The 27823-nt window shown below is 45.5% G+C and overlaps 2 protein-coding genes across 2 annotated transcripts in view; one reads left to right on the top strand and one right to left on the bottom strand.

Annotated features, from left to right (window-relative positions):
• sowahca (sosondowah ankyrin repeat domain family Ca) overlaps nt 1-27823 on the top strand; it is a 121744-nt gene that overhangs the window by 24373 nt on the left and 69548 nt on the right. The window lies entirely within an intron of this gene.
• LOC140561463 (polyprenol dehydrogenase) overlaps nt 17378-27823 on the bottom strand; it is a 39167-nt gene continuing 28721 nt past the window's right edge. Inside the window, exons 6-8 of the mRNA XM_072686685.1 lie at nt 25413-25620; nt 22622-22829; nt 17378-18194 (exon numbers count right to left, since the gene is read on the bottom strand). Coding sequence (XP_072542786.1) covers nt 17997-18194; nt 22622-22829; nt 25413-25620 — 614 coding nt within the window. The 3' untranslated portion in view covers nt 17378-17996. The remainder of the gene's footprint in view (nt 18195-22621; nt 22830-25412; nt 25621-27823) is intronic.

Raw genomic sequence — 27823 nt, forward strand, 5'->3', positions numbered from 1 at the left:
GTGAACCCACTGCAGGTTCTCCAGCTCAGAACCACAGAACCCAATTAGCCTACCTGTCCCCCCACTGACATCCCTCACTGGTCTGCTGTTGCTATGGATACCAGTCCACACCCTACTGATCTGAAACACACATGGAAAGACAGTGACTGACTAGCTAGTTAGTGCTATCTCCTTCCCTTCACTAGTTTTATTATTATTATTATTATTATTACTATTTTAAAATCATAACAGTAATATTAAGAATATTACTAGTAAATAATCATTACTGCTATAAGACGTTTTATATGTTTTAGCTCTAGTTATGACCTAATCGTTATTGCTATTAATATTAACATGACAGCATTAATAAGAAGAATTATTATTATTATTACTATTATTATTATTATTATTACCAAATAATACCATACTATATTTTAATATAAAAAATTACAATACAAAGCATTAAAGCCCTACTATTATTCATGTTTTACTGCTGTTATTATTTTAAATAATAATAATAATTATTATTATTATTGGTGTTGTTTAAAAATGGTTGTTTACACTTCTCTTGGATCCAGGGTTGCTTATAGTGAATAAGTTGTTTATTCTTCATTAATCCACTAGAATATGATTTTTCATGGGTAATTAATGTTTATGATTGATTGTTGATGATTTTTGCTGTTGGTCATTTTAATTAGTTCTCCTCTGCCCAGAGCTTCTCTGCGTCCCCATCTGAGCTACAGAACCGGACCCCCGCTCTGAAGGGACGACAATAATAAGGAGGCAAAGCCATTTCTATGCTAATCAGCCAGCGTCCAATTAGCCGCTACATCCTTAATTCCTCTATTCATTACAAAGAAACGTTACGTAAGAGAACAGAGACCTTCCGAAGGCTTCGTTAATGAAGTCTGTTCAGCTCTTCAGCCTGAGCTCGATGACTAAGAGCCTGTAGGTTCGTTAATGATGCTAATTTGAGACGAGTGCGCTGTGCTGCTCACGAACCTGAGGATGACCAGTGAGAACGTTAGAGTGCTGTTCTGCTGAAAGAGCTAAATACTACTGCTGTCTTATGGTCAAAGGCTGAGAGGGTGGAGCCAAACTGCTGTAGGCTGAGTGGGTGGGGCTAAACCGCTGTAGGCTGCATGGGTGGGGCTAAATTGCTATAGGCTGAATGGGTGGGGCTAAACTGCTATAGGCTGAATGGGTGGGGCTAAACTGCTGTAGGCTGAATGGGTGGGGCTAAATTGCTGTAGGCTGAATGGGCGGGGCTAAACTGCTGTATGCAGCTTAAGATACATACATAGGGAAGTTTTAGCCTGGGCCTAAATGGGTTGATAAAATGGGCTCTGAGTTCTGAAAAGCTGAAAAACGCTGCTCACCAGTCCTACTGGACCCTGCTGGACCCTGCTGGACATTTGGACTGTGCTCTGGTGGAACAGGCAGGAATTCATAGCTAATTAATGTGGTCCTGTGTTGTCGGCGCTGACCTTGCCGGGGGCGGCACTTTAAAAAAGGGAAGCGAAGGGAAACAGGCCGGCTGCTTTTGTGTGTTTAAATCAGAGACGCACTTTTAGCACATGAGGGTCACGCTGTGTGATGTCATCCCCACTCCGCCGCAGGGCGCTCCGGGTGACACCACTGTGTGTGTGTGTGTGTTTTTCAGTATGTGAGTGTGTGTGTGTGTGTGTGTGTGTGTGAGTGTGTGTGTGAGTAAAAGGCCAGCAGCCATTCTTGGGGCAAATATGAGTAAATGTGCTGTCCGGTACAGAGAGCATGTGATCACATTTGACTTGAACTGTCCCTTTAATGTTCTTATTTATTTGTTTATTGCCATGAACCGTCTTGTCCAAAAGTTTGGGCCCCTCTGGTCAAATTCCAAGTGTTGTTGATTTTCCATCTTCTACAGAGACACACTTCTACTGAACTACTTTTACTTACTGAATTTAACAAACTAATAAAGTGGCCAGTGAGTGGAGGCACAAGGCAGTGGGGGTTTCTAATAAAGTGGCCAGTGAGTGGAGGCACAAGGCAGTGGAGGTTTCTAATAAAGTGGCCAGTGAGTGGAGGCACAAGGCAGTGGAGGTTTCTAATAAAGTGGCCAGTGAGTGGAGGCACAAGGCAGTGGGGGTTTCTAATAAAGTGGCCAGTGAGTGGAAGCACAAGGTAGGGGTTTCCAATAAAGTGGCCAGTGAGGTGAAGCACAAGGTAGGGGTTTCCAATAAAGTGGCCAGTGAGTGGAAGCACAAGGCAGTGGGGGTTTCTAATAAAGTGGCCAGTGAGTGGAAGCACAAGGCAGTGGGGGTTTCTAATAAAGTGGCCAGTGAGTGGAAGCACAAGGTAGGGGTTTCTAATAAAGTGGCCAGTGAGAGGAAACACAAGGTAGGTGTTTCTAATAAAGCGGCCAGTGAGTGGAAGCACAAGGTAGGGGTTTCCAATAAAGTGGCCAGTGAGATGAAGCACAAGGTAGGGGTTTCCAATAAAGTGGCCAGTAGTAGAAGCACAAGGCAGTGGGGGTTTCTAATAAAGGGGCCAGTGAGTGAAAGCACAAGGTAGGTGTTTCTAATAAAGTGGCCAGAGAGTGGAAGCACAAGGTAGGGGTTTCTAATAAAGTGGCCAGTGAGGTGAAGCACAAGGTAGGGGTTTCCAATAAAGTGGCCAGTAGTAGAAGCACAAGGCAGTGGGGGTTTCTAATAAAGCGGCCAGTGAGTGGAAGCACAAGGTAGGGGTTTCCAATAAAGTGGCCAGTGAGGTGAAGCACAAGGTAGGGGTTTCCAATAAAGCGGCCAGTAGTAGAAGCACAAGGCAGTGGGGGTTTCTAATAAAGTGGCCAGTGAGTGGAAGCACAAGGTAGGGGTTTCTAATAAAGTGGCCAGTGAGTGGAAGCACAAGGTAGGGGTTTCTAATAAAGTGGCCAGTGAGAGGAAACACAAGGTAGGTGTTTCTAATAAAGTGGCCAGTGAGTGGAAGCACAAGGTAGGTGTTTCTAATAAAGTGGACAGCTAGCGTATATCCTTTTATTAATATTCAACAAATGTTGAGGTTAGTTGTGAAGGGTTCTCCAGGCTTTAATACTCGTGGGAGGTTCTGAGTGATGCTGCTGGACTGATAGGAGGCTGGAATTTCACAGTATTAGAAGGGCAGTCATACACACTGCATGTACGACAACACTTCCCTCTAAACATGCAAACCATGCGTAGGAAAGTGAGCGCATTTAGGCCGCTTCATGAATGCTGAATGGGACATGCATTTGACGACACCAGCACACACTCAGCCGCGCCGCAGCCTGGGGAAATTACTGTCTCAGAATGGCTGGAGTGACTGACGCTGTCTTTAGGCCTTTCCCTATGACAAATGATAGCAAGTCGGCTGCAGATGACTCTTGACATTTGAAAGCAATCTCGTGTACTATGATAATAAGGTCCGCCATTCAACAGCGGATGAAGAATCCCGGGCAAAAAGCAATTGAATATTTTTAAACCGCTCCACCGTGTGTGTCCTCCGTGGATTTGGATCACATTGGGAAAATGTCAAGGTTTTATTGGCTCGACTCTTTGATTAGAGGACCAGAACCGAAGCAGTCTACTCCGAAACACTTACAGCAGACGCATTGACAGATATGACTTATAAAAAAGCATCACTCACATTCTGCCAGAACGTTATCAGACATGCTGGCCACTTTATTGGAAACCCCTGTTTTACAGCTCATTGTGTGAAACTGAGCTTCACTGTAGAGAAACTGACCCACTCTGATCTCTGTACAGTGGAGGTGAATGGAAGCAGGCGTTGGTCGCCATGACTACAACAACACAGATACAGCCCATAATTTATCTCCTATCCAAACCCAGCAGTGCAGCTACACGAGTCTTCTGAGTTTTATATGGAATGATGATGATGATGATGATGATGATGATGAAGGTAAAATAGTGAATAGAGAATCTGAACTAATGCAGTTTTCTTTAGGGACTACTTTCTGTAGCTGCACTACACCCTGCAGCATGTATCCCTCCACCATTTTAATGATCTGGTTCTAAAAGCAGGTTCTAGAGCCGAACTCTTCTCAGAACTCTGGTAGAACAGTGTCTCAGGCATCAGGCAGCGTCTTCATCACCATTAGGTGAAGAACTTTCTGTGAGGAGCTTTTAGTAGAGCTTCAGACGCCTGCTTCCCCTCACCTCCACTGTAGAACAGGGTTCTAAGGTTATCTAGAGCCGAGCATTTCACACCAAACCTGATTGAGTCTGTTTACAGATTTAAAGTGGACGCTATGATCTAAGACCTGCTGCTTTGCTCTTTAATGAGGTCATGACCCGTTAGCCCTGTAAGCACCGCCTCAGTGGTTCGGCCTCCTCGGCTGAGCAGAACGTGGCCCACAGCAGCAGCTCAGAGTGAAGGAATACGGCGAAGTCTGTCATTTCCTCCACGGCATGTTGGCGCAGTCAGCCGTGCTGAATAATGCATGATAATCCGTATACAGAGCGCTGCTGCTTCACATGGACAAGTGGATGGAGACGCTTGAGCGCGCTCGCTTTCAGCGTTTAACTCGTCATTAAAGAACATTTTAATACTAATTAGGCCGTTTCTCTCGCCGTGCGCCTGCCAGAGTGTTACAGATGTTCAGAGAAAGTTTGGCCTGAGTGGCTAAAAGAGGCAGAATAGTTAAAGTGTCGGTGTCCCACATTCCTCTCCTATTTTATCTTTCACCCTGAGCATCACTTTTACCGTCTGTGTGAAGGTAATGAACCAAAACCAGCCATAATTCAGAATCCAAAATACTTATTGGTCCCAGGAGGGAAATTGCAGTTGCAACCGTTTGTGTAAGAATAAAATTAAGTGGCATATTAATAATAACTGTGATAATAAATATGAATAAATACATTACATTTAAAACAGTAGTATTATTATTGCACATATGAACAGTATACTTTGAGTTTTGCACAGCTGACCCATAGTGTCACACACTGAGGGAGGAGTTATAGAGTTTAATGGCCATGGGTTGGAATGACCTCCTGCGGCGCTCTGTGGTGCATTTCGGTGGAATGAATCTGACTGTGCTCCTGTGTCTCATCACCGTGTTGTAGAGAGTGGGAGCCATTCAATCATTTCCACACGACCATTTTCTTAATTCTCACATCATTTGATCAACAGCAGCTGTCCTAAATTAATTTCTTGCTTTATATACATGATATACTCTATTTAGGCTATTGTTATGTTATATATGCCATAGAAGCTCTATATAGATATTGTATAGGTTGTAAAGGGTATATAGACCATACAAGCTCTATGTTTGCTATTTAGACTTTAAAGGGGCTGTTATATAGGGTTTATACACTGTAGAAACATTTATATAGGTTTTGTATAGGTTATAATAGTATAAAGACAATGGAAGCATTATATATTCTATTTAGGCTTGGAATGGGCTGTGGAGGGTATTAACATAGAAGCTTTATATAGGCTTTATATCGGTTATAAAAGGTTTATAGACTGTAGAAGCGCCATATATACTTTTTATTCATGATATGGGCTATAGAGGGTTTATACATCATAGAAGCTTTATATAGGATTTATATCAGTTACTATCAAAGGTATATATAGCTTTTTATGTGCTATGTAGGCTTTATGTAGGCCATACAGGGGCCGAAACAAGCGCGACCTGCTGCGCTGAAGCGAGAGTCGGACACGGTGGCAAGAAATGAAATATGAACCACCTGAGCCGGCCCGATTAAGAGCCCCTGAAGAAATCCACCTTTTATCTGTTCCCCATAATTGCCATTATAATTGCCGGTCGCGCAACAGCTAGCGGAAGCGGCGAGAGAGCGTTAACCAGAAGGCCTATTACTCATAAAATATGGATGAGGTGAACAGCTCCCTCTCTCTCTCTCCCGCTTCCACCGTCTCTCTGGTCAGCGAGGTGGAAAATGCACTCCTCTGGTTTTGTATCACCGCTGCAACGTCCTGCATGCATAATTCGATGCAGCTAATGCCGGACAGTGCGATGAAATTGTTGGCAATACTATCACTGTCCCAACGAGGTCGTCGCTCTGGGTCTGGGGAACGGATTGGTAGTCAACCCTTGCATATAGCGGGACATGAAGTGGTTTGTTTCCCTTATTCACCCTGAATCACCTCGCTGTGTGATGTATGGCAGTGCCTGAGATTGCGCTTGGCCCCGAGGTCAACTGAATGCATTGCGGTTGATTCAAAACAGAGGTGTTTCGCAACAGCCTGGGCGTCTGAGTGTGTGTTTCTGTGTGAGTGTGTTCTTCCCCTTATCTCTCTTGAAAACCCATTTCCAAACCGGGAGGCTTGGTGCTGCAGTGTGATTGAAAACACCGCACTGCGAATCCTCGGGAAATGTCTCTACACTGTTGAAACGCGTTCCCCCGTAACCTTTCCCAGGAGTGGGAACGCAGCCTGGCCGAGAGGTCTCCAGGATATCTCTCCACAACACTTTCAAATTCCTACTCTGACTTGGTCTTGGGAACATGAGAGAGTGGCGGAGATGCAGTTGACCGGGTATGCGTCGCATGCGTCACATATCTAACGAAGACGTCTACGAGCCAAAAGGCTACTTTAATACTTTGGCAGCCTGCAGGATCCTAATATACTGATCGCTGAGGCTCATGTTCTTAGTGCAAATCATGTTTGGTGATGTCCTCCCATGCTTTGTTATCTATGAAAGTCACGGGATTACTGAGTTGATGAAGATTAGCTTATATGTGCAGTATTCTGGTAATGACTTGTGTGGTATTGCGTAAACACATTATCTTGTGCGGTATTCCTGTAATGACTTGTGTGGTATTGCGTAAACGCATTATCTTGTGTAGTATTACGGTAATGACTTATCTTGTCTGGTATTCCGGTAATGACTTATCTGTGTAGTCTTACGCTAATGACATCTTGTTCAGTAGTATGGTAAGGACTTATCTTGTGCAGTATTACAGTAATGACTTATCGGTACAGTGCTACGGTAATGACTTGTCTGGTATTCTGGTAATTACTTGTGCGGTATTGCGTAAACACATTATCTTGTGTAGTATTACGGTAATAACTTATCTGTGCAGTATTATGGTAATGACTTATCTGTGCAGTATCATGGTAATGACTTATCTTGTCTGGTATTTTGGTAATGACTTGTGCAGTATTGCATAAATGCATTATCTTGTGTAGTATTACGGTAATGACTTATCTTGAACAGTATTATAATAACGATTCATCTTGTGTGGTATTACTGTAATGAAGGGTTCAAAGACCCTTTACTTGTTGTAATGGTTGTTTACACATCTCTGTTATAAACAGGCTTCTTTACAGGGTCTTCTATAGTGCTGCTCAAAGAACCCTTTGAGCAGATCATGTCATCATGTCGGTGATGAGGATTGGAAACTACTGAACGCTGCAAAATACTGTTTTAGAATTTGAAATGATTGAAAGTAAGGTTTCCTTATATCCAATTATTCCAGCAGAAGCAGACATCAAATAAAGGCTATCTCCTTTAACCGTGTGAAATGTGTATGGCGTTCAGTGCCATGGTGCCATTCTTTTGTTGCAGACGTTTGTGTCACAGACCAGGTATTAAGAAGCTTTAGAGAGAAAGGATGCAGGAGAATGAGAAATAGATAATATGTGCAAAAGTGTGTGTGTGTGTGTGTGTGTGTGTGCCCACTTGAGAGGTTTATTCAGAAGAAGAAAAAGGCCTTTAAAATGGTGTAATCCACACAGGTGCACCAAGCACTTACAGCTTATCTACCACACACCTGTAGCAATCAGCTAAAGTCAGCTCTGTTCAGCGTCACCGCTATAGGCCCGCTCTCTGCCGGGACTCGCGATCAATATTCATCTATCTTACAGCTTAATTCACACCCAGCACGCCAAGGACACCTTAACCAACTCAGATGTCTTCCTTTAGCCAGTTTGCACAGACGGCCACCAAAAGATAGACCATAAAACACGGCATTGGTCCAGCTTGACCTCACACAGCCCTAAACGAAAGCTCGACCTGGGTAGGAACCCCCTGACCTCACCCCAGCAGTCTCTGGACCCCTCCACCAGACATCTCTCGCAAGGTGACAGACTGCGAAATCGGAACTGACAGGTGAGTAATGGTCAGTGTAATTTGTTTACCCCTCCTGACCCCTCCTCCCTCCCTGACAACCTCCATTAATTTGGTTCCTTTCTAACAGACGCTGAGAGGAGGAGATGCGCTCAGCTCGCTGTCAGATTAACTGTCTATCAGACGTCTGTTTACAGTACAGATCTCAAAGTTATTAAAGGGTCAGTGCCAGGGTGACAGGGCAATCATTCCATATAAGCTACTCCACACTTCAGCGTGAGCTGTGGCAAATCATGACCTTATATCCCCAAAAGTATCCAAACCGTCCTAAAATCCAGTTACAGACAATGTGAACGTCATGCAGTGTGGACGCACTGGTTACATTTTCTGTATGGTTTCACTGAGGACTATGAGGATGTATTACGGTAATGACTTACCTTGTATAGTGTTACAGTAATGACTTCTGTAGTGTTAGGGTAATGACCTGTGATGTCATGGTAATGACTTACCTTGTGTGGTGCTATGGTAATGATGTCTCTTGTGTGGTGTTATGGTAATGAATTGTGATGTTTATGGTAATGACTTACCGTGTGTGGTGGTATGGTAATGACTTGTAATGTTATGGTAATGATGTATCTTGTGTATTAAGGTAATAATTTGTGATGTTATGGTAATGACTTACCTTTTATGGTGTTATGGTAATGATGTACCTTGTATGATGTTATGATAATGACAGTGGAATTACAGTAATGACAGTGGAATTTTTAAGGTAATGGCCTGTGATGTTATGGTAATGACTTAACTTGTGTCGAATTACAGTAATGACTTACTTTGTGTGGTATTACGGTAAGGCCTCACCATGTGTGGTATCTCTAGATGCTATGGTAATGACTTATTGACTTATGTACCTCACATCACACAGTGCACTTGCTGGGGGGAATGCTACAGAGAAGGCTGTTTCATTTTTGCAGAGCCATTTAGAACCCATCCAGAACATTTTCTTCCATCAAGAGTGCTGGCATCAACACACACACACACACACACACACACTATTTTAACAGCATTCTGTGCTCTTTATCAATTTCTGAGGTTTCATTACGTTGCCTAAGCAGGTATCCATAGCAACATGTTGCTTCTCTCCAACTGAATGAGATCTTCTGAGCGAGATAGAATAGAAAAAAATCAATTGGGCCGGTAAATGGTGGGTGGGGGTAAGCATATGATTGAATTGTGTTGAGTCTCGTTCGGGCCGTATACCTGCAGGCCAGGCTCGTGAATGAAATGCGCCGCCCGTCGTTGTCATACTACATACAGCATGTATGATATTATGGTAATGAACAGAATGGACTACACGCAACACACTGAGACATTTATTGAGGGTTCTTTAGTGAAGCTAGTGGTTATATACAGTCCTGTATACTGTCCTGCAAAAACCCTGTATCTCCATTTTTGTTTTTCTTCACTTTTCTCCATAATGTGAATCTGCAGCTGTTCTTTATACTGTATCAGAATTTCATGATGAACAGACCAATAAAAATGCTCCAAAATGACCCATAATAAAATATTTAACATTGACTTCCATTGAACTCATAACAACCGTGGAACCCTTTTATGATATAGATCCATTTACAAAAGAACCATTGAACAAGGTAAGCTCTCATCTGGTTCTATTAGTAAGTAATGGTTCTATACAGAACAGTTGTATTCACTAAAGATCATTTAAAGAACCTGTTTAAAAGGTTCTACTGTAGAATCTTTCTGCTTTATCCCCCCTCCCCCCACTATCTAGAACTCTCACAATCCCACAATGCTGCCAGTGCTGAGCTCAACACGCTGGGAGGAGACGCTGACTGCCTATTCTCTGGGACTGCCAGACACTGACGAATGGGGACCGAACCCGCGACCTCCTGATGACAGAGCCAGCGCTTAGACAGTTGTGCCACTCGAGAGCTGCAGCGTAATGGTTAACCCTGTTAATATAAAGAGAATGAGACTGGCCTGACTTCATGGTGGCCAGTGATGGACTGCACCCTGTAATGATTATGACCTAAATTAACCTACAGACCACACTTTGCATACTGATGATGGATGTAAGTGTGTGTGTGTGTGTGAGTGTGTGAGTGTGTGTGTGTGTGAGTGTGTGTGAGTGTGTGTGTGCCTGATTGCCATTTAGCTGATCTGGTGTTTGCTGGAATACTAAACACAACCTTGCCCTTAATGTGGCTAATCTGATGTACCTCCTCCTGCCCTCCAGTATCAGAACCGGTCATTTCCTCCCACTGTTTTCCCTCCGGCACCGACTCTGAGTCCGCGTCCGGCTAAACTACTTAAACCCGTGCATAATTAAAAGCACCCTGCCTCGGTTCATTCCTCTGGGTGAGCGCTGTGGGGGTACGAGTCCAGACCCAGAGCTCACAGTCCAGTTCATACTGGGAAAGATTGTTGGGGCGAATTTCTGTTTCTGAAAAGAGACTGTTCCCTTTAGGGTTCCAGAGTGAGGGTGAAGGTGGAGGTTATAGAACCATATATATATATAGAACCATTACAACGTGAAGAAACCTGAGCACCCCCTCTGAAGAACACTAGTCTTACACGAGTTCCAATACTGCAATGTTAAAGAACCTTAGTATGCTCTTAGGAATGGCAGTTCTGGGCTCTAAGACAAAAGAGCTCCTTTAGAACCTTTTCTGCTGCTTTATAGAAACAGTTTTAAAGAGCTTTCAGATGGATATTTGAGTTGCCTTGGTTCTTGGTAGAACCACTGCCTTTATAAAGAACTCTTAAGGAACCCTTTTAAGTGTGTAGAGTCCATTATTTAAAAGAATTGCTATACAGAGCTAAAAAGGGTTATAGAAAGTTAAAGAACCTACACTCAAAACCAAAAGGGTTCCACATACCCTACCCTTTTTGTTGATATGTCGAACAATTTTTTGGTTCTACTATTTAAATGTTGTAAGGGTTCTATGTAGAACCTCTGCCTTTACAAAAGAACCCCTGCAGAACTTAGAAGTTTATATTAAAAAAAGGTTCTAATTAGTTTTAAAAAATGGAACCATTTGTAAAGAACCATCATACAGAACAACCTTCTTAAGTTTTAAAGGGTTCTATGAGTTATGGTTCTATACACAACCCGTTCCTTTATTAAAGAACCCATTTCTATGAGTTTCATTGCAGTTCAAATGGATCTTTGAACTGCAATGGTTCTATTTAAGTACTGCCTTTACTAAAGAACCCTGAAGAACCCATTTTTTCCAGATGTATAGGAGTTCAGTGACAGATCTTCGCCCAGCAGCCGTGGAGCAGCCGTGGAGCAGCCGTGGAGACACTGGGAGCCAATCTTCATGCCTGACATTTCCATTAGCCCGTCTGTCACTCGCTAACTGCTTCCGTTCTCCAGAGGGAAGCTACCTTAGGTGTGTTGGCACTTGTGGATCCCAAACCAGTGCTGATGTTCTCTGGACAGAACACACACACACACACACACACACACACATATATACAAAGTGTCCGGAACTCTGGTGAAGCTGGAGAACCTCTATCTCTCCAGCATTAATAAGTGATGTTCCTGTCGGGAGTTTAGAGATCAAGCTGCAAGTGAAGGTCAAAGTCTACACTATATGTCCAAATGTTTGTGGACACTCCAGAATCTAGTAGAAAGTCTTCTTCTCTGGACAGTAGAGACAGTTACTCCAACAGAAGCAGGATCAGCTCTTTTTAATCAAACCTTGATTTCAGAAGAAACAGGGAATGAACAGGTGTCCCAATACTTTTGTCCATATAGGGTATGACAAACCTGGCATCTTCTAGCTGTCAACTCCAACTGTTTTCCATTAGAATGCACATCAGAGAAACCACACAGAAGCGCTTTCGTGGTAAAAAAACAGCCCATAAATAACCTGAGCCGGGCCCGAGGCGTCCCCCCGCTGGCAGCACACGGACGATGAAGCGAGAGAGAGCTCTGACACACGAGGCCTCGGGTAAGGAGGGCTGACATTTTACAGCCACGACAGCGCCACAGAGGCTAACGTCACCGCCATGACGAGCGGCGGCCTTAATGATGCGCTGCGGATACTCTGAACTGAGACGACATCTCCAAACATCCCCTCACCATCTTCATCAGGCTTCTTGTGCACTTTTTTAATAGCCATAAGTATGTGGACAGCCTTCCTAAGCATTGGGTTCAGATGTTTTAGTCACACCCACTACTCACAGGAGTCGAAAATCGAGAACATATCTCCATAAACACACAATGGAAGAACTCAAAGAGCTCAGTAACTTTAAACATGCTGCTGTCCTGGGACGCCACCTTTAGCCCAACACATAAAATATCTGCTCGGCTAGAGCTGCCCCAGACAACTGTAAGTGCTACTCTTGTGAAGCGGAAACTAGGAGCAACAACAGCTCAGCCACTACAACACTGAGGTGACATTTCAATACATCACCTTGCTGGGCTCTTCATTGTATTGGCCTCGTATGCACTTTTGTAATGGCCATAAATATGAGGACACCCTTGTGGCTTGAGTTCAGGTGTTTAAGCCCTGCCCACTGCTTACAGGTGTATAAAACTGTTCACATTTATCCATAGACACACACTGGAAGAGCTAGTGACTGTATATGTGCTGTTTTTACAGGATGTTACCTTTAGCATTTCTGCCCTGCTAGAGCTGCCCTAGACAACAATGAGTTCTATTATTTTAATGTGGAAACTAGAAGCAACAAGATCTCTATCATGCTATCATGATGATACTGAGTCGAATTTTTAATACATATATCACCTGACCGGACTCTTAATTAAGCCTTTTGAGGATTTTTTGTGTGGCCAGAAGTATGTGGATACTCTTCCTAAGGATTCAATTTAGATGTTTTAGCCCTTCCCACTGCTCACAAGTGTATACAACCGAGCTCATTTCTAGAAGTACTGAAGGGTTGTACTGTATATCTCAATGACAGAATTCTGCCTGGCTAAAGCTGCCCCAGACAACTGTAAGTGCTGTTATTATTTTGAAGTGGAAACTAGGAAACTGCTCACAGGAGAAACCCACAGAGCTGAACTTGTCTGTTCTCTGCCTCTTGGAGCAACATCAGCACAGCAACTGAGCATTTGGTTATTAATCATCAGACCTTCTCTGAAGGCCTAGAAGACCCTCAGGGTTCCCCGTGAAGGTTTCTCCATGAGGATGTTCACGGCAGCACGGAGGACAGGAGGCCCACGCTGGAGTCAGCACAAACATAAAATAAACATTTATTAAAATGAAATAAACATGTTGATTCTGGAGTGTGTGCTCCTGAGGGCACCTGAGCAGATGCTGGAGAACACATTGAAAACAATTACTATTCATCCCTCTCCACCTACTGCTGCTCTTTCCTGAGAGGAGCTCGTAGCGGGGTGTCAGGTGGTCTTTAGGGAGCGACTCTCCATCTGTGCCTTTATTCTGGAGGGTCTCTAACCGCACTCTAATGACTCCTTTCTCTCCGTCTGATTGCACGCTATTGTTTGCGGGGTACGGGCGGCGGGGGGCCAAGGGGGGAGCGGGTAATTAATTGTGTTGATGCTTTATTAATGGGGATCCGCTCTGAGAAGCGCCTATTATTAGAGCTTCGATAAAGAGGCACTTGTGGCTTCTTGGCTCCCGGCGAGGGAATTGGCTCCATTGTGGGATTTCTCCGAAACACTTCATCTGAAAAGAGCTACACTGGTGTTCATAATGGAGTCCTAATAAATCCCATACACTGCCAGAAATCTGCACACACACCGCTTACCACAGGGGACACAATGGTTAATAGTAAATTAGCCTGTTTTTCAGTCCGTTTGCAACAACGTACCATATTAAACTGAGAACTGCTCTTAAAGCAGCTCTACTCAGACAGTTTTACAAGTTCAGCAACTTGGGCGTGGGCTAGAGGGGTACAGAGCCCCCCAGCATTGAGCTGTGTCGAGCTGGGTTCCCTGGAATGATGGTGGTGGATCTCCATCCAGTACCTTCTGTGATGAGTTGGTTATGATGAGGTGGGGTGGTGATTGTCATCCAACATCCTGACCTTATTAACCTCACTCCTGTCACTGAATGCAATCAAATCCTCACAGCAATGCTCCTCCTCCAGAATCCAGTAGAAAGTCTTCTTTTCTGGACAGTAGAGACAGTTACTCCAACAAAAGCAGAATCAGCTTCAGAAGAAACAATGAAAGAGCAGGTGTCCCAATACCTTTGTCCATATAGTGCATCTACTGTTGTCTTCTGCTCATATCCTTCATTTCTCTGCATTTTGCTTTGTTTTTGTGTTACCAGCAGTTCTCTCTGAAAGTCTACTTGGTCTTCCAGACCTCAGCTTGACCTCCAGAGTTCCTGTTAACGGTCACTTCTTAACTCCATTAGTGTCTGAGGAAACAGCTTCCTGAAAACACTCAGCTGCCTTCTTATCGTCTTCTCCTGCTCGGTGAGCATCAGTTATGTAAATGTTTAGAGTGCTCGGCAGCTGCTTGGAGGAGCCCGTGGCTGCAGGATGTTTTTTAATAAAGCTTTGAAATTTGCCCCAAGCCACAGCCCTAACAAGCTAATTAAGAGCTGAAATCTCTACGGGTGCCCAAACTTTTGCACGGTGCTCCTTTCCCTGTTCCCAATCTAAAATCAATAATAAAAACACTTCATCCTTAACATTAGGCCTTGTGGGGATCAGTTCATCAGTTTGGGACCAGGGTGCCCAAACTTTTGCATGCTGCTGCCAGGTGTCTTGGAGTCTGCAGTAAAGGACACAGTAAAGGCCTCCTCTACAGAGTGCGCACTGGTGTCAGGGTGAGGTGGTGTCGTTGTTTACTGCTCCTCTGCTCCTCTTCTGATCATCCATCATCACCCTCTCTCTGACGGGAAGCGGGTCATTTTTAGCCGAGTCCGCGGGCACGGTCTGTCCAAGCATCACACGCCTGATCATACTAATGTGGACCTACACGCCGAGCGTCCGGGTCAACGGCCAGATATAGAAACGTCTGTAAAGTTGACAGACCGCCACCGCTGCACGTCCCCACCGGGCAGCAGAACACACCAAACATCACACGCCTTCGGGCCCTTCTGGACCACGGAGCGAACACAAACAGCACAGCCAGGCCTCGCTGAAGAAACACACAGGCTTTTATTGCAAGAAGATTTCAACAAGAAGGAGGAGTTCACAGCTCAGCACAGAAGAAACCAACAGCATGACCTGGCACAGGCCGAGCCAGCTGGACCTTCACTGTGAATCTCACCTCTGATTAAAGACCAGCATTCATTAACCTGCACACAGTCCTGCTCAGAGAGATCCTGGTGGGCCTGAAGTATGTATCCTCAAATGCTGCCCTTCAGTAGAGTGTTACAGAAATTAAAAACATAAAAAACTCGAAAGGTTCTGAAGAATCTGTAGATCGCTTAGAATCACTTATCTGCAACTAAACTGTGTTTAATAATAAAAAAAAAAGATTCCAAACTTTTGAACAGTACTGTTTATGTTCTCCTGCATCTAGACAAGCAGGTCTCATCTGGACTGCAGCTCCTGAAACCCAGCCAGGCCTCCAGTTCCCAGGCAAAGCTGACCTTCCCAAACCCAGTCCAGCAGGATTCTGTTTGTTCAGACACAGAAAGTAATAACGTCCAATAACTCTGGACTCTGGCCAACGCTGACCCAAAGCGAGGGCGTGCCGCGCCGTGCGTCAAGATGAACTCGATAAGCTGAAGCCAGACGGACTCGGCCCGAGTCTGGGTTCTGAGTTCTGGGGCTTTTTGGCTTATTCTGCTCCGGGGATCAATATAAATAAAGCCCCTCCTTCAGAGAGCGTCCGAGAGGCCGTCCAGATTTATGGCCGCTCCCCGCGGGGCTCCACTGAGCTCCGGACCCCTCAGATGATGCAAGAAACCAAAGGAGTCATGGGACATTTATTTCCGGAGCGGTTTGTTCAGCAGAACGTGCGACTGCATCTCAGAGACCTGCAGACCTCCACAGCCCAGAGCACAGGGGCTGAAGGAGCTCCAGTTACACAGCCATGCTTCTTCCAGTCTGCACCCTTACACAGGAGGATCCAGAGTTCTTCAGTAAAGGCAATGGTTCTGTAGAGGTCTGACAACTCAAAGAACCACTGAAATGGTTCAAGAACTTCTATTCAGCTCTGAAGAAACCAAGAGTCTAAGAACCCTTTTCAGTTCTATACAGAGCCCCTTTCTGCTTTGAGCGTTCTAGCTACAGTAGATCTTAACTAGCAAGTCATCTGTCGGTTCTCTATAGTACAGAAAAGGGTTATTTGACCTGTAACAATTGTAGAGCCCTAAGGAACTATTTACAAATTCTAATGGTTTCCATTAACCAAGACCATCACCTTTACTACCCTCGAAGAACCTCCTTTTTTAAGGCTGTAGTTTGGGTCGGTTCTCTACAGTAAAGGGACAGAGACAATGCAACCTGAAATACTGACCACTGTGTTCTGCACTCCCCAATCAATACATCCACATAAGCCCTTGCTTTTGAAGCTCCTTAAAGTGAATCTGGCCCCTCTGTATCCCTGTGAAGAAGTACTGCCATTAGAATAGGACTCCCTGGAGCAGATGAGCATGAAGCTATTGGCACTATGCTGCCTAATGCCAGGTGTGGGATAGAGGGGTATAAAGCCCCCCAGCATTGAGGAACTGTGTTCTCTGGATTGATGGTGGAGGAGCTCCATCCAGTACTTTTGGGATGAGGTGGGGTGAGGGGGTGGGGATTGTCATCCAACATCCTAACACTCTTGTCGCTGAATGCAATCAAATCCTCACAGCAATGCTCCTCCTCCAAAATCTAGAAGAAAGTTATCTTCTCAGCTTTTTTTAATACCCTTGATTTCAGAATGAGCAGATGTCTCAATACTTTTGTCCATATAGTGTATTTTCAGTGGTTGCATTTCTTCAAACTATTTGTTTTTGGACATTAATTTAAATATTCATGACCATCTACAGTGTGTCCAAATTTTGAATGGTGGTGTACATTGCTGTGAGTTTCTGAAGTTTATTTGACCACTGGGATCCAGTCAACTTTCGGCCGGACCCTAGTACAAATGCAGCATGGATGGACGCTGGCCAGGTCAGCTACTGAAACCGCCCCCTGCTCCAGCCCTGGGCCTGAGCAGCAGAGCCATCACCGGCTTTCTCTTTGGTTGCATTTGAGGAGACGTTTGACATCATTGAGAGAGCTGGACGTGTAGTGTAGCAGTGACCGCGGGGTGCGGTGCGATGACTGGCGCGGTTATGGTCAGGCTGGTCTGAGAGCATGGTGACGCCCCACCGATACTCCGTTATTGCAGCAAACCACAGGCAACATAAGACCAACATGAGACCTAGAACAAAAGTCGTGGATAAAAGTCGTTTATTCAGACGCTCACAAACTGACCCTGGGCCTGACCCTCCATGGCTTCTCAGAGTTCGTAAAACATGACCAAAACATTCGTTCAAAGCTTCACTGTGGAACAGAAACATCCGATCCCACGGAACAACGTAGACTTCTTAAAAAGGAGAGCAACACGGTCACGATGCACGAGAGACGACAGCGTAGACGGTGGCTGCGCCGCTTTCGCAGGTTGAGACGACGGCGGTACGACACGCAGACGCGACGGGTTGACGAGAAGAGCCGACACAGGTGCCGAACCCGTCCAGGCAAAGTGCTTTTTCTTTTCTTCTGGAAGATCAGAGGACAGCTACAGCGGTTTAACACACACACACACACACACACACACACACACACACACATACAGTCACAGTGTGGGAGGGGGAAGTCCCAGTAATCCTCCCGAAATGCGTCGAGCCCTTCTTCTCAAGAGACAATGAATCCTAGTAAAAATGTTCCCTCTGTGAACCTGCCTGTCGCCGGGGTGCCTCAGCCAATCACAGTCCGTCGGTATGGAGAGATTGTCAACACAAAGTAATACAGACTAAAAGGAACAGAACGGAATATTCCAGGAACGGGAAAAAAAGGGCTTCGATCACAGACACGCTAACTGGGACTCGGGCAGTCCGAGAAGGCTGCAGGTGTTTCTCCACAGCCGGGCCTGAAGCTCTGCATCATATGAGGCAGTGGAGGACTGGACACGCCTTCCCTCGTACAGGTAACACCCACCGACGCCTTCCAGCTCTGGAGACGCCACCGCAAGGACGGCTGTGCTCGCGGCCTGGGACGGGCTCTGTGGAGAGAACCAAACAGAACAGCAAATTTACACAATTTAGAACATGTTTGGTTCTTCTTCAGTTTCATACTGAAGCTCCGAGACTAATGGAAGCGTGTACGCCACCTGCTGGTGCAGCAGTTGTAGATAGTTGTAAGATATGTAGTAGTAAAGAGGCCCCAGCACTGAGCCCTGTGGGACACTCATGGAGAGAGTCTGCGAGGAGAACATATGGATCTTCTATGTTCTACCTGATAAGAACCATTTGATTGCTGCTTTGAAAAGCTCCTCACAGAAAGTTCTTCACCTAATGGTGATGAAGACGCTGCCTGATGCCTGAGACACGGTTCTACCAGAGTTCTGAGAAGAGTTCGGCTCTAGAACCTGCTTTTAGAACCAGATCATTAAAATGGTGGAGGGATACATGCTGCAGGGTGTAGTGCAGCTACAGAAAGTAGTCCCTAAAGAGAACTGCATTAGTGGAGATTCTCTATTCACTATTTTACCTTCATCATCATCATCATCATCATCATCATCATCATTCCATATAAAACTCAGAAGACTCGTGTAGCTTCACTGGCGGGTTTGGATAGGAGATAAATGATGGGCTGTATCTGTGTTGTTGTAGTCATGGCGACCAATGCCTGCTTCCATTCACCTCCACTGTACAGAGATCAGAGTCAGAGCTTCATGTGAGATAACCGCCGTTGATTGAGGCATATTTCCAGTATCTCCACGACTCATACCAGACCTGGGGCTCACTCTGCTGCTCGGAATGCTACACTGCTCCATAAAGTAACTTCTTCATGTGATGTTCTTCAGTGTATTCACTTCTCTAGTTCTTAAGATCCAGCACAGTCGTCACTGAACCCCACAGTCGGAGGCAGCTGGCAAAAATATGTAAAGCCTGCTCATTCTGCAGGCTCACCGCTTGGACTGATAAGCCCCTCCTGCCACAGATAGATAGAGTTCAGGGCTCAATCTCAACCCCGGGTGGAATATTCCAGATCTAGAGCGTATTATGCAAGCAGTGAAGTCTTCCGCTGCCCTTCGTCTGACATCGCCGTTAAAGACTGAGGTTTATTATCTTAAACGAGCCAATTAGGACGACCTGGGACGAAGAGGCCGAGGCCTTCGAGCAGCCAACAGGCAGAAATCCGCCCCAAAGCCCAGCTGCTCTAGATGTCCTCTAGACCTTCATCAGTGGTCGATTTCTGACCACAGTGCCTCACTCAGCTGTATATACACTACCAGTCAAAAGTTTTAGAACACCCACAATTTTCCAGTTGTTATTGATATTTAAGCTCTTCGGGTGCAGTGAAATAATAACCTGGAACGGTACAAAGGGAAGCGTCAGAGGGGCCGCTCTGTATTGCATTTGGATGGTGGTCCGCTCTCAGTCCCGAGATGTCCTTCTCCTGAGGTCAACCAGCAAGTGAAAGGGACTTTTTATCGAAAGACAAGCCGGTCAGTACACCACAGTCCGGGACAAAGTGTCAACACAAGCAGCCAAAAAGCAGAAAACCGCCCCACTGTCTCACTCGTCCTTTCTCGGAACGGACGTCCTCCGGGTCCCTTGTGTTTTTATTGCTGCTGCTATAACCAGCCGGCTGGAGCAGGTGGTGCAGTCAAAGCGCCCGCGGCTCCGACTGCCTGTCAATCCAGAACTTCCTCAACTGCAGAGACAGAAACAGGGGCGGAGCTTAAGCTTTATTACACCTACCTTGTGCTTCTACTCACTGGCCCCTTTATTAGAAACACCACAAAATAAGGTAATTTCTAAAATAAGGGTTTCTAATAAAGTGGCCAATGAGTGGAAGCACAGGGTAGGGTGTTTCTAATAAAGTGGCCAGTAAATTAAAGTATAAGGTAGGGGTTTCTAATAAAGTGGCCAGTAAATGAAAGTTTAAGGTAGGCGTTTCTAATAAAGTGGCCAGTAAATGAAAGTTTAAGGTAGACATTTCTAATGAAGTGGCCAGCAGATGGAAGTATATGCTAGGCATTTCTAATAAAGTGGCCAGTGAGTGTAGATGTGCAGTATAGAAAATGGCAGCTTGGTAACGTGTCCTGCCATGCAGAAGAGAAGCTGGAGGTGAAATGTTTGAAGTGCAGATCAGGCGAGTTCACTGCAGTGCATATTTGGTCAAACAGTGTCTCTGACCTAATGAATTACAATAGCAGTTGGGTTTTCGTCCAGCAGGGATGCAGAAATGAGACAGTGCGTGTTGTCTTGCTCTGGCCTTCGGGCTGCTGTTTATTAGCGGTTATGTATAACATGCATTAGTTACACAGTCTGATTCAGAAAGGTCGTCTCAGGACGTGAACAAAGAGCACTAAGCCATAAGTCACCACTGTTTTCTCCCGGCTCTGACTTCTACAGCAGCCTGGTGGACTTTAAACACGCAATCGTGTCCCATCTCGGTTTGGTTTACAGTAAATATGCTAAAGATAATTCAGATATACAACCTGCTGTAAAAACACACTGTTATACTTTATTGCTAATATGAGAATTATAGCTAAAGAGGTTGAAAATGTGAAAATGATGTAAATATAATATTATAAATATCATTATTAATATATAATAAAAAAATTTTTGGTTAGTTGAATTAGTAAATATTGTGTTTACTATAAATATACAGTCTATAACTACATTTACAAACTGTTTACAGACTAGTGCACTGGACACGTATAAAAACATCCATCTGCAAAAGTTTGCGCACCCTGGTTTAATTACATTCGTTGTTGATAAAACCACTAACAGGTGATGTTCTAGACTGGGTTAGAACATCAGGCAGGTCTTGTGGAGTGCAGTAGGTACCTACCACCGGTGAACCGGCGACAGGGTCATGGGCATCTAAGGCTCACTGATGTTCATGGAGGTCCCACCTCACAACTTACAGGACTTAAAGGATCTGCTGCTAACGTTGGTTTTGGTGCCGGACACCACAGGACACGTCTTGATGGGTCAAAGCTGTTTGGTGGCACCACTGCCAGTTCAGACAGTGACGGTTTACAATAATCCATATGGAGAGCTTACAGTACGTATGTGTCTATTAAGGGAGACTGATACGTAATGGCTTTGGAGACGGCGTTCGTGTTTGATGAATGGTGGGTTTATGGTTGCAGGGCAAAAGCCTCCCCAAAGGTCATTTGTTAAAAGAACTGCCGGATCGATTAATCATATAAAACACACGCCATCTTAAATCAGCTCTCTGCGTGGCTGACGTTCGCCACGGGCACAAACCCGTTAAGATATGCAACAAGCACGACCATGCGTCTCCCGGCAACAGAAATAATAAATAAATTATATTTTGAAACGCTCCATTGTTCCGCAAAGAATCTTCTCCACCAGCTCCAGAATGGAGAATTTCACCATCCCAGCTGAAATGGATGAGAGGCTGTTTGGATTCGGTTCTCCGGTTCTTTCAGACTCAGCTCCTCTCCGTAGTTCTTCTTCTTGATCTTTGGACGTTTTGTCTGTGGTTCTGTCTCACGGTTCTTCAGAAAATTCTCTAGCTGAGCCTCAGTTTCTCTCTGCAGTCCTTCCTCGGGTTCTTGGTTCCTCTAAGTGGTGCCTTCTCGCGCTCTTAGAAAGATTAGTCTTGGTTCCTACTTTTGAGACTTGATTGGGTTTTGGTTCTTCCTTATTCTCTAACAGAGTTCCTCATTTAAAGTGCCGGTCCTTCTCAGTGGTGCCTTCTCACGCTCTTAGAGAGGTTACCCTTCTTAGTGGCTCAGACTCAGTGATGCTTGGTTGTAAAAAGCCTGACTGAACAGAACTGAGGGGTTAAACTGTGTAAAAGACTGTACCACCTTCATCAACATTCTCCTGCAGACGACGGAGACGTGACCTTCAGAAGACACAGCGGAGTGGTGCCTGATTGCAATCAATGTAATCAATGTAATCACTTTGTATGGATTTTACAGTGCAGACACACTGAAGGACACCAGAGTTCCACCAGCAGCTGTAGTTAAAATGGCAAATGTAAGGTTAGTTTGAGGTGTCACCAAAATCTCGTCCAAGTGGACACTAAGTGGACACCAAGTGGACACCAAGTGGACACCAAGTGGGCTTTTTCACACGATTCAGACCAGAGCAAACAAACTATAGACTAAAGACTCCATCCCAGCTTCTAACAAACCTGAAGATCTGAGCACCTGGTTCAGGTGTGCTGGAAGCTGGTCTGCAGAAACGTGTGGACTGACTGGCCTGAGAAACCTTGCAGTAGAACGTCAGGCTGAACCACTGACATACTTGTCCAGTCCTGAGGATCCACTGACCTAGTAAATTCCCGGCTCCCATCAAACCAGACTCCGCTGTTCAGGTAATTATTAATCCCTTCATGAGCAGGTTGAGGGCAGGGAATAGCTGAAACTGTGCAGGTCAGTGGGTCTCCAGGACAGTGAAGTGCTTGAACTACAGCAGGCACACAGCAGTATCTTACCCTGAAGAGCAGACGGGCTATGGGCCTTTGCACCAGCCAGGCAGGGGTGCTCAGGTTCCGGTAGAGGTCCGTGTCTACCATTCCTGGGTCCACAGCGCTGGCCGTCACAGGAAATCCACCAGACTGGAGCTCCTGGTGGAGGTGATAGGTGAACAGGACCTGGGCCAGCTTGCTGCAGGAATACGCTGCGTGGGGACTGTAGCACTGCCTTCAAACACAAACAGACAGAAGAACCACTCAGGGACTGTTACACTCTACAGGTGCTCGGAGAACTAGAAAGCTGTAGAGAAGTACTGCCAATAGAATAGGACCATCTGGAGCAGATTGGAACCATGCTGCCTAATGCCAGGCGTGGGCTAGAGGGGTGTAAAGCCCCCCAGCATTGAGGAGCTGTGGAGCAGTGGAGGAACTGTGTTCTTTGGAATGATGGTGGTGGAGCTCCATCCAGTAATTTTGGGATGAGGTGGGGAGTTGGGGATGATGATCCAACATCCTGACCTCAATAACACTCTTGTGGCTGAATGCAATCAAATCCTCACCGTGATTCTACTCCAAAGTCTTGTGAAAAGCTTTCCCTGTACAGAAGAGACAGTTATACCAACAGAACCTTGTTTTCAGAAGAAACAGTAAATGAGCAGGTGTCCCAATACTTTAGTCAATATAGTGTACAGTGTATACTCTTGTGTTTAAAGGGTTAAGATCTTTCCAAAGTGTATCGTGAGGTTCCAGTTCTTCAAAAAAGGCACAAAGGTGGGCAGAACTGTGCAGATGTTCATTTTGCAGGCATGGCTAAATTCTGGTCTGTAGGCCAGATCTCGAGCAGCTCTTTGTCCATTTCGGATCTGCAGGCCTGGAGCTCTTGTATTGAATCTGTATTGAATCTGTATTGAATCCATACAGTCCATTAGGCTAAAGATCTGATAGTCTGTTTTTCTAAAATGCTTTTAAGCTTCAGAGCTTTTCTCCGAGGCACTCAGAGCCTCTCTCTTGAGATGTCTCACTCTTTGAATGGAACCCAAAAGCCTTTAAAACACACACCCAATGAAGAGCAATTACTCGGCTGGAGTATGGAGGACCTATTGAGCCTCCGCTCTCGTCTTTCTCACTCGCGCTCCTCTGTCGCTGTCTGCTCACCCCATCACCTCCTCTTAATGGGCCTTTCAGAACCTCATCTCGCAGGACAGATGCGAGAAAGTGGAGGGAGGGGTGGGGGGTGGGGGGCGTCACTTCAAATGGCACGGGGAATATAGCGGCAGTTAAGCCGGGGAAAGGAGTCCCAGGCGCTTATGCAAATGTCTCCGGTCCCTGGAGAGGGATCATTCGTCACGGATTGGTTCTGTTATGTTTTCCGAAACTCTTTACAGCGAGCGTTCCTTGTTGAAACAAAACCCAAAACCATTCAGCCCTTGTGGCGGCGCTTGGGTGGAGAACGTGGCGACAACAAGCAAATCCCACAGGATTTTCCTCGGAGGTGGAGGGGGTTAGGAACTTAGCGAGCTGACTGAAAGCTGATTGGCAGAGCAGGAAGGTGCGGTCAACCCACCCTGCTCCCTCCCAAGGCCGTGTCTCCCTACAGTCGTCCTTCACCAGTGTGATCCTGTTTAGGTCATCAGGCCCTGGAGGCTGATTCCCATTCCTGCTGCTGCTGCCTGGATCTTACCTACAGTTTTAGCAACATCCAGGTGGTAGCTGTGGGGTATCTAGGTGGTTGCTATGTCATATATATCCCAGGCTATAGTATCCCATATAGTTGCAAGGTTTTTCCTTCAGTGGTTGTGGTGGTGCTAAGGTTTCTAGGTAGTTGCTATGGTTGCTGCTGAAATGTTGGTAGGTGGTTGCTTTGGGATCTCTAGTTGTTTTTAAGTTGTTGCTAATTGGTTACTATGATGCTCAAGGTTTTTTGTAAGGTGTAGCTATTAGTGTTTAACATGCTCTCCCAGGTGGTTACCAGGATGTTCCAAGCAGTGCCCAGTGAGTGGAAGCACACGGTAGGTGTTTCTAATAAAGTGGCCAGTGAGTGGAAGCACAAGGTAGGGGTTTCTAATAAAGTGGCCAGTGAGTGGATGCACACGGTAGGTGTTTCTAATAAAGTGGCCAGTGACTGGAAGCACAAGGTAGGGGTTTCTAATAAAGTGGCCAGTGAGTGGAAGCACACGGTAGGTGTTTCTAATAAAGTGGCCAGCGAGTGGAAGCACAAGGTAGGGGTTTCTAATAAAGTGGCCAGTGACTGGAAGCACAAGGTAGGGGTTTCTAATAAAGTGGCCAGTGAGTGGAAGCACACGGTAGGTGTTTCTAATAAAGTGGCCAGCGAGTGGAAGCACAAGGTAGGGGTTTCTAATAAAGTGGCCAGTGACTGGAAGCACAAGGTAGGGGTTTCTAATAAAGTGGCCAGTGAGGTGAAGCACAAGGTAGGGGTTTCTAATAAAGTGGCCAGTGTTTAAGATAATAAAAGTGCATAATTGAAAATAAAAGTTGTGATATGATGATAAAACCCGACGTGCTGGTTCCGTGCGTCAGATCTGCGTGAACTTGGTTAATTATGAAGCTGATTATCAAACTGTGCAGAGCTGCCGAGCTGGATGTTGATATTTCACAGTCAATATTTTCCCTTGTTGAGGTGTTTACACCAGTTCCACAGCCAAGCTGTTAATTCGGAGTGTGTGTGTGTGTGTGTTCTATCAGAGCCCACCCAGAGTGAACAGGTGTTCCCCTTCCAAACAGAGCCCTCCGTACCTGTGTGCTCAGAATGACTATTTTTAGCACTGTTTTCTCACCAGGGTTTCTCACTCACATGCTTGGAAGGTCCTGCAGGTCGGTGTCGGCCGTGTAGTGAGCGGCGGAGCAGATGCTGACGATTCTGGAGCGAGCTTCGTCCGTCCCGGAGCGCACCAGCACGCCCAGGAGCAGACGGGTCAGCAGGAAGTGGCCCAGATAGTTCACAGCAAAGTGCAGCTCGAAGCCGTCTTCAGTCTTCCCTTCAGGAACCAGCATGACGGCCGCTGAGAGAGAGAGAGAAAGAGAGAGAGAGAGAGAGCGTTAATGTGATAACTTCGGCCTGGACGACAAAATCGTTATTTAGAATTTATATACAATAAAAACAGCAGCAGCTTCAGGATCATGCTGACGCTCCACTGACTGAACTGAACAGGGAGAAGGGCGTCTCCGTCATTCCCACTCCGGGCCGGAATGCTGCTGCTGCTACTGCACTATGGAGGTTTGGTGGTGGAGCTGCAGGAGGAGAACCTCTCTCCAGAACTGCTGTGTAACGCTGCAGAACCCATAGAGTCATATTAGTGTAAAATCCTGTAGTATTACTCTACCACCTCCGCCCACATGCTGCTACACCTTCAGATCAAGCTTCTGCAGCTCTCACACTGTCCAGAAATGCCTCAAATCGTGAATGACACTTCTTGTAATAACTGTAGGAGGAGCTCAGGAGCAGGACATACCTCACCTAACGCTGCTTGAAGCCTGAAAGTTTCTCAACATGGGAGTAAACCCCTTCAGTAGCATCTCTTTAAAGCCCCACAAACACTGTAAGAGGACCCCTAGAAACACAGTCAGTAAAACACTGTTTAACCCCTTACATGCCGCGTAGGTCCACGTCACTCAGCTAATCACCCTTACAACTACACTGTTACTTTCATAATTAACATCAGTCTCATAGGCCCTAAAACAGAACCCTGTTACTTATAATATATATATATATATTACTTATAATATATATAATATATAAACTTATAATAACAAATAAAACCCAATGATTTATTTACTGAATCATATTCACTGAATCATTAATCTAGGGTTTCAGGGGTAACTGCTGGAGTCTTCCATTACCCATGTAAAACAGGCCAAACAGTGGATGAAATGAGTCATCAAAACTTTAACTTCCTTAAACTTCCCTATCTTTCAGGCTTTAGCGTCAACATGGGACAAACTTTCGTCAGCAAAGCGTGACAGAACAGTGCTAATCTGACTCTTCTCGGGTGCAAGACGAGGTAAGAGCTTTCTCTTGTAGCCCTGAAATCACCTCCGCCAGCAGAGGAGGGCAATTTCAGGACCTGTGGGAGTATGACTTCGCACAGCTCAGTGTTTCACACCTGATTCTGCCCTCCAAAGGCTCAGCAGGTGCCTCCGAGCCGAGGACGGTCTATGTGGCTCTTATTTAGCCATTAAGGCAAGGTAATGTTAGACCAGTGATTTATTAAAGGGGCAGTTCCACTAATTATCCAACAACTGTTGCATAACCCAGAGTGAGAGCTGAGCTCAGTCAGAGTCGGGGGTCCGGTGTGAAACTGAGCTTCACTGTAGAGAAACTGACCCACTCTGATCTCTCTACAGTGGAGGTGAATGGAAGCAGGCGTCGGTCGCCATGACTACAACAACACAGATACAGCCCATAATTTATCTCCTATCCAAACCCACCAGTGCAGCTACAACACGAGTCTTCTGAGTTTTATATGGAGTGATGATGATGATGATGATGAAGGTAAAATAGTGAATAGAGAATCTGAACTAATGCAGTTTTCTTTAGGGACTACTTTCTGTAGCCGCACTACACCCTGCAGCATGTATCCCTCCACCATTTTAATGATCTGATTTTAAAAGCAGGTTCTAGAGCCGAACTCTTCTCAGAACTCTGGTAGAACCGTGTCTCAGGCATCAGGCAGCGTCTTCATCACCATTAGGTGAAGAACTTTCTGTGAGGAGCTTTTAGTAGAGCTTCAGACGGCTGCTTCCCTTCTCCTCCACTGTAGAACCACAGCTCTGACTGGGGAAGATTATCTAGAACCCACCAAACCCCCACTCTGAATGACTCTGTTAATGTCTAAATTAGTGGCACGTCTTCTCTGGGGGTCCGCCCCTGCAGCCGCCCGCCTTCCTGCCCTGCTTATGGACTATTCTGCGCTGCTGTTTCTGCTGTTTCTGAGAGCAGCGTATTGTTCAGTGAAGATAATCAGGATTAAAGTGTTATTTATAAACAACAAATATGTGTGCCGTGCTGCACTTTAATCAAAGTGTGCTGACGGACCACTGATATAATGTGACTTTAGTTGATTATTAATAGGCGATAATCCCTGTGATGGCAGTCTCCAATCTGACCTACATGGCAGGGTACAGTGCTGATGGTTAGGGTTTCAATCATTTAAGCCACGGGTTCCGTGGAGAAGATTTCAGGAGGCTGTGTGTTGGAGGGCAGAA

The sequence above is a fragment of the Salminus brasiliensis genome, chromosome 8 (genome assembly GCF_030463535.1).
Source record: "Salminus brasiliensis chromosome 8, fSalBra1.hap2, whole genome shotgun sequence".
In the NCBI taxonomy this organism is placed as follows: domain Eukaryota; kingdom Metazoa; phylum Chordata; class Actinopteri; order Characiformes; family Bryconidae; genus Salminus; species Salminus brasiliensis.